The sequence below is a fragment of the Manacus vitellinus genome, unplaced genomic scaffold (assembly GCF_001715985.3).
Source record: "Manacus vitellinus isolate BGI_N305 unplaced genomic scaffold, ASM171598v3 scaffold_20_pilon, whole genome shotgun sequence".
Lineage (NCBI taxonomy): Eukaryota > Metazoa > Chordata > Aves > Passeriformes > Pipridae > Manacus > Manacus vitellinus.
Genome location: NW_021939471.1, coordinates 12,278,890 through 12,291,029, shown reverse-complemented (window position 1 = coordinate 12,291,029; position 12,140 = coordinate 12,278,890). Strand labels below are relative to the sequence as shown.

The following is a 12,140-nucleotide window of genomic DNA, read 5'->3' as shown; positions in this document are numbered from 1 at the left end:
CCCTACCTCTCATGACATACATTAGTGGACGTTGTCTCAAATTCAAGCATTTGAAAACTCTCTACGTTTTCCCCCTTCAGTAAACTGTTACTGAGTACCAACTATTCCTCAGCCTCCTCTGTGGCTTCTCGCATCATATGACTGGGCACAGCAGTGAAATGTTGGGTTACAGGAGTTTGAAAGCCATACCAAGGTAGAGGTGCGTTCAAAAGGAAGAAGGCACAACTCAAATCCCTCCAGGTGCAAAATACAAGAGGTAGAAACTAACTGGCAAGAGTTGCCCTCATTTACACTGTGTGTGAAAAGGATACTGCATTCAAAATGCACACAGCTTGAAGGGCAATACACCTTTAACTCTCCAAAGAACTTAAAGGACCTGACAACTTTGTATTATGGAAATCAAGAAGTGTTTCTGGCTGTTAAGAATAATGGCCTCAAAGACACAAAGAAATGCTTTATGATCAATATCAGAGCTCCCCTTTGAAGAGGGCTGCTGTTCTCTTTTTGTTAAGCAGGCCCCACACCAATATAGGTATGTGAACAACAATGGTATTAAGTACCTGAAATTAACAGTTAGAAAAGTATGCTTGAATTCGTTTCTGCCTTTTTTTTAATGTAATATTTAGATAGGGTAAAAAATACACACTGACAACTTCACTTTCCTTAAATTTCGTTTGTTTAAATTTGGGTAAGAAATTTTTCTTCTTAAAAACACAACACTCACCTTTTCAGCACTTGAATGAAATGCAACAGCTGTTTCCAGACGGTGTACTCTTTCTTCAGAAGTCACTGTAAACTGTTTCCACACTCTGTTCAGTCTTGGAAGTGTGTCTCCTGAGGACCTTGAAGTGCACCGCAAGGACTGGCATAGAACAACAGTTGCCTGCAGTAACTGCCTCCCATAATCATAAGTACTCTAAAAATTGGAGAGGATGGGAAAGAAAGTGCATGTAAAAACTCTGCACTTAACAGCAGCTAAATAAAGCAACAGCAGTCAAGTTTATGAAAGCTCTGTCTGCAATTTAGGTCCACAAACTATATTGAACTAACCTGGTCTACTAGAAAACGCTGATGAAGTATGAATAAAATTGTGATGACCAAAGACTGCTTTTACTCTTATTAAAAATAAAATATGCCCTGTTGTCTAGTGTTCACACTGGCAAAAGAACAGAGCTTCCTGAAAATTTCAAATAACTGTCTGGATTTAACACAGGACATTTGATACCTATTGCCAAGATGACTGTTTCACTTGTTTCACTGTCACCACATTTGTAGTAAGCCAGCACCCAGGTGCACTGTGGCAGTTCCCTATAACAGCAAACTACCCTCCTGTCATCATCAGTTTTTATTCATCAGTTCCAGTGTAACAGGTACAATTAGAAAACATCACATCTGTTAATTAACAAGTCCAAATTAGATCTTCCTAAAAGCAGTCAATGACTGAAAAAGCACCTGAAAAAGGCTCAGCTTATCAAAAGTAATTTTAAAGACTATTTGAAATATGTCTTTCACAGAAGTCAATCAATTTTGCTTGGTCTTTTGCATTGCCTATGTGAAGATTAACTGAGGTACTAAACTTGCAGCATTGCCACTCTTGATAGAACTGCAAAATCTCATTAGGCCTATCACCAATTTCAGTAATCACAATTTTTTCATTAAAGCATTGAGGCAAACCACTAAGAGGAGTAACAGTTGTATAATAATTGTCCATACAGATATCAATTCTATTTAGGAGATTATCTGAAACTGTACAGACCCCAGATTGCTAAAAAAAAATAACTCATTTCACCTGTGCAACATCAACAAATTTTCGATGTTTCTCCAGTAAAACTTTTGTTTCTTGAGCATCGTCTCCCAGTCGGATGTGTGTCTTCAGCAGAGCATCCAACAGTTCACTTAACCATTCTACTGCCTTAAAAACAACAGTCAAAAGAATAAAAACTAATAAATTAAAAAGAAATTAGTCCAGAAGGGTGAGGTAACTTCAGTGCTAGTATATGCTTTTGATACAGGAAAAGTTAAATCAGCTATCACAAACTGGTAGATCATGCATGCAATTACCAAATACACTATTTGCAGACATTGCTATAGCCTTTATTTTCACTGACATGTTCCCTAAATAAAACTATATTTGAAAGTTACAAAAAACGCCAAAAATCTGTGAAATCATCAGCCCCCATAAATTAAACCAGTGAACTACAAAGACCAGAATGATGAAATTCTGTAGGCACTTTCATACCTGAGCAGCATCCTCTTCACACTTAAATAACTGTACCATCTGAAGCATCTTCAGTCGCCGCACATCCACCATATCCTCACACCTTAAACAACAGCACAGAAAGACTCACCAACAGATGTATAGCAGACACAATACACTCTGAATTTGACAACATTTTCAGTGAGAAACACTAAGATATAAGTGCCCATGAAAAGGTGACTAAAGTATTTTTGTGATGCTTAGCTTGGCCAAAATATATAATATCTCACACAACAATAAGAAATACACAATAAATAGAACAGAGCGCTACAAGTCACTGAAATCACGATCCTCAAGATTCCTGATATGGCTAAGCTGCAGACAGTAACACCAGCCATAGCTACAAGATCTTGCAGCAGCATTGCAGGTTCCTTACATCGTTCCACTGGTAAGATCTGCCACATGTGGCTGAGACAGACTTTATCCTACTGAAATTCAGATCAAAGTTGCCTTCACCTTGGCATAATTCTGAATTGTACTGTTTGCTGGGGGCAAAGTTTTCTTGATTAATATGATGAGGACTGTTTAAAAGATAATACATTTTTCCATTTTTATTTTTAGCTTACTAAAGATGGTAATATCTTGCAACATCCTTTGCTACACTTGTCAGGAAGCATTTAAAAAATCTAATTCATATAAAAACTAATCCCAACTATCTAACTAACCCTAACTATCTTATTCTGAATTGAGCATATTTTGTAGTTCTTTCTCCAGTTAGAATTCAAAAAAAGTATTGAAAGTTTTTCTCTTTCCATAGTGAGAGCTAAGCTAATATATTTAGCAGAATACTTTCCACTTCTATTTCAGAGGCCTACTAAATAGACAGTACAATTCACTCCTGTCCAGTGCAAATGGAATTACTAATGTCAACAACAGTCAGCTTTATAAGCAAATGCAAAAGACAGTATGCATGATTTTTTCCAAACTAATTGCAAACATAAGCACTTCCAAAGAACAGTTTGTTAACATGCTTCATTTTGTTACACATCCTGTAATGCTTACAGAAAGGAAATGTGTTGCTCTAATAATGCAGGGCAACACTTTATGGGTTCCAAAAGCATAACTAAGGCAGCAAAATCCCCCTGGAAGTGAACATTATAATATATGTATATATAAATAACAAGAAATGTGCAATAGAATCTGTAAAAAAAAAAAAAAAGTATTGTAAAAATTACTATTAAATGCTACTGAGATACTAGTCCTATTGTACTTTTTTCCTCTTATACAGGCTAAAGAACCTTGTTCAATCACTCACCATCTGAAAGCTGCTTCCTACCTTTGTCTGGAAATTGACATTTTAGTTCTCTAATTGATTTCCCACAATTCTATATCCCTTCTGAGAATAGGGATCAGAATTGTGTGACACTTAAAACAGAAATGGACTACCAATCTACACAGTGACGCAATGACATTTTTCTTTTAGTTTTCTATTCCTTTCCTAAGAATCCTTAGAGTTCTACTTGCTTCTTACAGTATGATTGAACACTAAAGCAATTTCCACAAAAGTCTTCCAATGTTTACTCTTGAGTTCACAGACGGTTCAGAGTCCATTCCTATGTATATAGTCTTCCCTTCTCCCACGTACATTTCTTTTCTCAGTACTGAATTCCAACTGCCATTTTATTGCACAGTGACACGTCCTCTACAGCTTTTTGTAGTTGGCCCTCTAAACACAAGTGCTGATCAAGTAAATAGGATTCAGAGGACATACTTAAAACAATATTTTCTCTAGGCACTACCAAAACACGTGGTTTCTTACACTAAGCTCCCTAAGAAAACAATTTATGAGTTGTAGAATTAATTTGCAAAATAAGCAATTTGATGCTCATTAGATCTTGTTGTTCCCTAGAGGCCCCTTTTTGTTCAGCCAAGGCCCTGAAACTTCAGGTACTTTCTATGGACAGCATTACATTGTCTCAGGGGTTCCTGCAGTAATACTGGCAATGCCACCAAATTCTTTCACACTGTTGAGTAGAAAAAAAAAAGGCAGTACTATAGGCAATCAAGTTCTACTACATCTTTAAGAAAAAATAATCAGTGAAATTTTGGAGGAAGAGGATGATAGCATAATCCATCCTTCTTGCAAATTCAACACTCTCTAGTATTTCTCTCTACTGCAACTTAATCTTCCACTTTATCATTTTCCAAAACTCATAAAAATCAACATTTTGAAAACTGAACTCTGTGCCTCCATTTTGCATGCTGTCCTACCCAACATGATCTCATTTGTCTTCCTATCTTCAGGAATGAAAATATCATGCTCAAAGGACAGAGGTTGTAAAAGCAAGGATAAACAAATCTGTGCATTATTAATATGTAATATTACAGCTATCACCACTACTGTAGTCTTATACTTCCATCTCAAACTGCTAACATATAAAACATACCTCTTGCCTCATTTTCATAATTACATATAAAAGGAATGTATAATTCTTGAGCATTTACAAGTATAGGAAAGCATTCAAATACTCAGTAGCAAAATACAAAAGGTGCTTGGTGTTAGGAATATGCTACAACAGATTAGGCAAGGAAGCTTCTGTCCCATTTAAATATACTACAAATATAAATTACAGTTGTACTGCATCCCTTAACTGAAGATAAAACAAAATAGCCTCTTTAAAACAAACAAAATTATATATAAATTTACCTATCAACACACAAAAATCTTAATGACTAGAACTACTGTTCTTACCTTTGTTTTCTAAGTTGCATATCTTCCATTACTCCTTGGATGTGGTCCACATTTTCTTTGTTTTCAATGGTCACATCTTTTCCATAAGCCCATGATGCCTGATTAGATATCTGATCAAGAAGACTTTGACCTTTCTCACGCAAACCTTGCAAGCCTAAGTCTAACAAAACAAAAAGAAAAAACAGTCAATGGTCACTCTCATAACTTTTTTTTCCCCCTCAATGGAGAGAGATAAAATGCAACAGAATCTGAGATGGAAGACTGGAAAGTGAAAAGGGCATTACTATCTGTCTTTTACTGCCCTTTCCAACTCAAGTTTGAGTGAGCATTTCTCTATACTAACAAAGAACTAAGGTTTTGCTATTTTATGACCTAGCAGATAACAATAAAAGCTGACAGCAAGTCAGCTTTTCAGCATATAAATACCTAATTAATGTATTTCATCCACACAGTTGCATAATATATAAAATATTTATCACAGCTAAGCAGCTGTAGCCTAAATGTTCTTCCACTGCTGACAGAAGTTACATCTGATATGGCTGATATACTTTTCTATACTGAGATTTGCCAACCCTTAAAATCTGCTGTTACATCTAATTTTTGGCAGCTCTACTATCTGTTTTCCTAAAGGAGTATCTCATTTATGCAGCAAACTGTTATATTCCAATCATTACTACTACCAGATATGATTTTGTTTCAAAGCTCGTTCTCCTACAACTCAATGAAGAACATGATCATTGCAGAGCTCTCCAACTGAAATATTCAATTCCATATGCTTGACAGTGTAACAACATTCAATGTGCCATTTATTAACATATACGTTCAAAAGTACTACAAAACACTCAGTATAAGCATTCTAAAACTGAGGGGATAAAAATCTTAATCATCAAGGGGTCAGTTCTGGAGACAAAAAGATCATCTAAGCACTATAATATCAAGATACTAAGGATGATTAATGGGGGAAAAAAAGTTTGTTTGCAGACAAAATGCACGAGAGCGGCATATAACAAATATATTTATTAGATGTTAAATATTTAGAAGAAAACTAGTTTCAGATCATTTTACCAGATAGAACTACTATATAGCAGAACTACTATATTTTACTAAAAGTAGTTCAGTGAAGCATTATGCAGCCAGGAGAGACAGATTTTTTTCCCCCCAGCTTTTTTTGGTATTTTTTTTTTTTAAAGAGAGTAGTGAGATTACTGCTTTTTCTCCTGTAATGTGTGTGCATCTCAAACAAAGAAATATTTTGCTTACCAACACTTTTCAATTTCTCTTCCAGTAGTTTTAAAGTTTGTTGAATTGATGCTCCATCTGCTGGTGCTACATCCACACACAGCATTCCTAGTAAACCATCCAATTGCTGAGACAACTAAAACGAAGAACAACACAAATGCTAATATTTAAAAAAAAGTTTGAGCTTCAGATGGCTGGGTCTGCAATCTCCTAAATATTCAGAAATTTCTCATTTTAGAAATTTCTCTTTTCAGCTATAAGAAAATGAAAGTCAAGATGAAAGATAAAGGAGCCATCTGGCTGTAGAATTCCAAGGGCATGCGTCCCTCGATAGTGGGAGAGTGGAAAGCCAAAATTCTACTTTCTTTTTTAAGACAATTATATGAAAGGAGTATGCCATTTTAAAAACAGAGACTATGAAAAGTACACCAAATTCCAGTTCAATTAATGCATGTACCTCTAATAAAAAAAAAAAATAAAACAAGAGAGGGGGAAAAAGCAACTTTTCAACTAGTAACACGTTTATTTAAAATATTATTGAAATGTAAGACATAATATAAAGTACTTCCCTTCTAAAAAAGAGGGAATGGATTTTCTCAGCATTTCAGTTATAATAAATGATAATTTACGATATTTTCCAAGTGACATTTTATTTCCCCTCACCTCCCTAAATTTTTTTCCAACGTATTCAACGTTTACAATACTAAGGCAATAATATATTGATAGGTGAGCCCACGAAAAATGAAACAGAAAAACTTACATCCTGGGCAACGCTGTGGAATTCAAGTGCTGCTTGTAATAGATTCTGCCTGAATTCCAGCTGACTGGCCTGCCGGTAACACACATCACTCAGCTGTTGCTGCAATGCTTTCAATTCCACAAGGTCCTCCTCATCCCCTGCATTTAGAAGAGCTGCTATCTGCTGATTAAGCTCAACATAAACAGCAAACCACTCCTAGAAACACAAGAGAATGAAGCATTAAAAGTACCAAATATAATTTTATTTATTATAAATGGTATATATCCAACTGCAAACTAATAAATAATCATATTGAAAAAGGAGCTCGTTACAGGTTATACTGTTACATAATTACGAGATATCACAGAAGAAGAAGAAACATTCCCATTTCAAATCAACTCAAAAAAAGTGCTTAATTCATTTTAATGTATGCACTATAAAAAAAACTGGCACATAAATATGGGAAGATTACAAGGCATGGTTACTAATCCCAGCACAAACTTCCACTCAAACTTTTTAGTGAACCAAAAGAGGAATTCCACCATTTTTAAACAAATTGCTAAAGTTTAAATGTCTGGTCTACTGAGACAAAAGACCTTTTCCCAAGTGATCACCTATTACAAAAAGTTGTTGACAGGGTTATCTAGGAGTTACTTTCAGTGACAGGATTGAATGCAGCAGTAATTTCCTTAAAACATTTAGAAAAAATACTACTGTTGACAAAGTGAAAGTAATCTCTATTTTCTGAATAAAAGAATGTCCATGTACAGAAACTTCAAAATTATCTTGTTTCTCATTTAAAGAGAGCTTTATACTGCTCAATTCAAAATGTGCAGTTGTTTTTAACATGCTTTGATTACTGAATGCATATATAGGAGTCAGTTATGTTGTCATGGTGGTGTATTTGCAGAAGAGAATAGTTCAAATATTGAACAATTCTGGGAGATTTAAAAACAACTTGATACATCAAGATCACATTCACATCATGCATGACTGAGATGCTGGTAAAGCAAAACATGTTTGCTCAACATCTCTTATTTTGGCCCACAGTGAAGTGACCTTCAAATGCCCTAGTGCAATGCATTTCTAGTGCTATGGAACAGCACCATCTATTGGCCTATAAAATCTGATCTAATTTGTATCCTTGTCATGCTCCTATTGGGATGTTTGGAATTTTGCAAATTACGCCTTCAGCTTTTGCATCATTTATCTACAAAGCATGAAAAACAGAGTACAATAACCCATATTCTGAATTTATTTTCCTTTTACCCAAAGCTACCTGCTCACAGGAAGGAACAGAGTGTGAAAAGAGCAAGGAGGGGGGAAAAATAAAGGTAATGAAAAAGTTAAATTAGCAATCAGCCAAAAAATTAAGAGCAGAATAAATCTCTCATCTGCCCCAAAAGGGGAAACTAAGATGACAATGTGAAAACATCTTCCATTGTCACACACATACTACAGATATACAGATTCAATACAGTCAGTTTACACAACATAACTCTTTCACATTCAACATACAAATCCAGACTACTGAGTGTAACAAGTCAACTATAATATGAGAAGTCAAAAAAATTACAGATTAATAATTTTTATATATAGATTAATAATTTTTATTTTTATATTTTATTTTATATATTTCTATATTGTATATATTTCCTTTTAGGTTTTATTTTTAGCATTAAAATAAGTAAAAAAATTGGAGTAATTGATTTGAGCAAGCTATCAGTGAAATTCAGAAACCAGTAAACCATGTACAAAAATTATGGGTTTTATTCTTTCCATGGGAGAAAGTTAGCCACAACAGTATGTGACAGCTCAAAACCATGGAGAAAAGACCAACACTTGCTCAAAAACAGCAGTTCTAATGTACTGCTCGTGAAGAAAACAATCAGAAAACAAACCTCAAAAAAATCCACTTAACTACACCTCCCCCCCAAAAAAAAAAACCAAAAAAAAAAAATAAAAAAAACACCCTACGGAAATTATTTTTTTTCACTTTAGAGTAAATAGAAGTGAAAAGGCCTATCTTCAAGACAAATCACACAGTTTTTCCAAATATCTGCAAAGTAGTATAATCAACAATAAATAGGTAATGAAAGAAAGCAAGCATACAAACCGTCAATTCAATTATTAGGAAAACAATGAGAGAATGTTTACACTCAGCTATTATGAAATGCTTAAAAATCAAAGAAAAGGGTAAACCACATTTTTCCAGTGCTGCTGGGGAAAAAATGGTTTTAATCTCCAAACAGGCATCTAAATTTAACGTAGTGCAGTGGTCTCCCAATTATTTCTTTTAGTATTAAATAAAATATATGTTTTCCGATTTATTTCTGCAAACTCTGTCAGCATCTGAGAACTAAGCTGTGTTCCATGTTGCCAGTGCTTTAGTGATCAGCACACTGTAGGCCAACCTGCAAACTTCAGTGGGATTTCAAGGACTCCAGGTAAACAACAGTTCTCAGTTACAGATACCCAAGTGAAAACAAAGTATGTTCAATCTTGTTTTTTAGTTGCAGTTTGTAGTGCCAATATGACTAAAAGATACTGATATTTATTTTTGTCAATTAAGTAGGCAAGAGATTTTGGGTTTTTTTCTTTCCAATTAGGATTTTAACTGCAAGATGTTTTATATTTCAGAAGCTACTGGTTTTCAGAGTAGAACACTGCTTGAAGAGCTTAAAGGAACAATACAGAGGAGATGGGATTTACCTGATGGAACAAAGACATCTACAGTATGCACTGCTGCATCAAGAAAGGAAACCATACTCAGTAGAGATGGAGTCAATAGAACTAGTGTAGTCTAGGGCACAGTGTTTCTCAGACTAAAGGTTTGGGCTTGTTTTTTTTCTAAATTACATCAGAAAAATTATAACTCAGTGACTATTTTCTTTACCATGACTAAAGGGAACTTAGGAAAAGTGGACATAATTGTCAATGTCTACATCAAGAGAAGTCAGAAAAGAGGAATGGTACTGTGAGCAACACTCCCTTTGGGAGCACTGAATATTTGTAACCTAATTAATCATCTGGTGCAAAGACAAAATTCTACTGAACCTTAGGAAGTATTCCAAATAGAAGCAAAGGCATCAAGTCAGTATAGATACAAACCAGCATCTTCAAGATTTCATGAACATAAAGTATATCTGACATCTTGATCAATGTAAGTACTAAGCCAGTTTCAGCTACTGGTAAATGTAGTCTAAAAAAGACAAAATTATTAAGCCATTCATCTGAGAAGTACAGGATTTCTCAGACATTTTGGTAGAGAGGAAAAAGTAAATTTATTCATCCTACTCAACATGAAAATTTAAGAACTGCTGTAACATACTAAACCCAAGAGAAATCACAGATAGAAATTAACATTTTTCTACAACGGAAAAGAAAATAAATAATATGCAAATAGAATGACCACATTAAGTTCTTAAACTGCTCAGATAATTTCCTCTGTAACCCATAACATTGTGTACTGCGCAAAGTTCCCAGATCCTCATAACCAAAATACACTGCTCATAACTGCATGAATTATTTTAATACTTGAAAAGGGTATGGGAAATCTCACACTGTGCTGACTCTCAATCTCTTCATGTTTCTGTTGCAAAGCCTGTGAAGCTCTAATGGAATCACCTATTCCCCACTGGGTTCTTAGCTGTTCTGATCCAGGTCCTTCAAGCCAATTGACTACCTGTCAATAAGATAAAGATGACAAAAATAAAGTAGCAAATCAATTATGTGACAACTGATTTAAACAGAATTTTTTAATATAAGCAGAAACAAAAAAAAGTATATGTTTATGAGAAAAACAGATATTTTTTAGATCTCTGGAAGTCTTGTAGAATCCATCCACATCCTCAAAAGTTTTAAGTGGAAACTACTTTTCATTAACCTTAGCCTGTCAGCTCCATGAAAACAGTGGCAACTAGGACAAGATTTTTTCATATACACACTTCTCATTTCATAGCTCTCAAAAGAGCTCAAAATACCATTTACATGAAAATGGACCTCTTGTGTTCAAACAAGATTTTTTTACCCAAGTGATTACAATGCACAGCTGTATTTGACCTCACACCTGAGAGCTTTCTCCTTATTTTGCTGAATATATTAACAGTCAAATACACAATATATATTTATTCCAAAATTAAATTTACACGTGAACTTAGTATTTTATATATTTATGTCTTTCAATTTGCTCTATTCAATAACAGAAACCTGTTACAGAGTTTTAGTGGCCACAACTCATGGAATATGTCTTTGCAAGGTCACAGCAGTACAACTCTGGACTACAGTATTGGATTTCTTTTATTATTATTTTGAAACTATTTCGTTTGATGAAAATGTTATTCAGAGTAAAACAGTATCTCAAAATTTGGGCTCCTTACACACATTTGAATAATCAGATATCTATGGAAAAATTTCATGATAATTTTTGAAATATCTGGAAAATAGAGACAGCTGCAACGAAACCTAGAGCAGAAGTCACTGCTAGAGTCCTGCAGTAAGGAAATGCAGGAATACCTCCACATTCTGAATCTTAATAAAAAGGCATAGGAAGTCTGCTTCCTCCCCTCAATGTGACTTTTGTTTAAACATGGATGACAAAATAGCTTCACACAGATTTTCAGGAAATACAATACAATACACAATGTAACCCCATAAATATGAAGACAAATGAAACAGGGACTAATCAGACCATTTTTCTAGTGCCGTTAAAGTACAGTGCAACAGTAAATCAAGAATGATCATCATCATTACAGACAGTCACTGAATTCACCCCATTTTTCAGTCATTATGTAACTGTCTTCCCACTGCCCTTTTCTGCCCACTCCCCTGCCTGCCCTCTTTCAGAGCATATATTCTTTGCTCCAAAGGCATCCTGAGCTTTCCTCAATTTAATCATTTCTAGGACAAATTAAGACAACAGTTCTAGGATAATTTTGTTTAAAGAGCAACTTCCTGTTGTGCTCAGCACCTCTGCACAGCTGCTGCTGGTTAAATATGGAACTGACCTAGAAGTGAAGGCATTCAGATGTCCCCCTGTAAGGTCAATGCGGCCTGGAAAACTTGCATATGGAAGTGACAGTTCTCATGCAAGTCTGAAACAGTGTGCAAGGCTCCTGCTTAGCAGTGCCCTCTGTGACCAAGACCACCTCCCCATTTCAAGTTTTCAGCAACTACTGCATTGCCTCTGGAACTTTAGCTTAGCACACGGCTGT

The 12,140-nt window shown here is 35.0% G+C and overlaps 1 protein-coding gene across 4 annotated transcripts in view; it reads right to left on the bottom strand.

The window, feature by feature from the left end:
• Positions 1 to 12,140, bottom strand: part of SESTD1 (SEC14 and spectrin domain containing 1) — a 55,050-nt gene that overhangs the window by 4,377 nt on the left and 38,533 nt on the right. For all 4 annotated transcript variants that reach the window (XM_029959510.1, XM_029959512.1, XM_029959511.1 and 1 more), the window contains 7 exons: positions 10,490 to 10,612; positions 6,949 to 7,143; positions 6,210 to 6,324; positions 4,950 to 5,109; positions 2,240 to 2,321; positions 1,790 to 1,912; positions 725 to 916 (listed from right to left, as the gene is read on the bottom strand). In XM_029959510.1, coding sequence (XP_029815370.1) covers positions 725 to 916; positions 1,790 to 1,912; positions 2,240 to 2,321; positions 4,950 to 5,109; positions 6,210 to 6,324; positions 6,949 to 7,143; positions 10,490 to 10,612 — 990 coding nt within the window. The remainder of the gene's footprint in view (positions 1 to 724; positions 917 to 1,789; positions 1,913 to 2,239; positions 2,322 to 4,949; positions 5,110 to 6,209; positions 6,325 to 6,948; positions 7,144 to 10,489; positions 10,613 to 12,140) is intronic.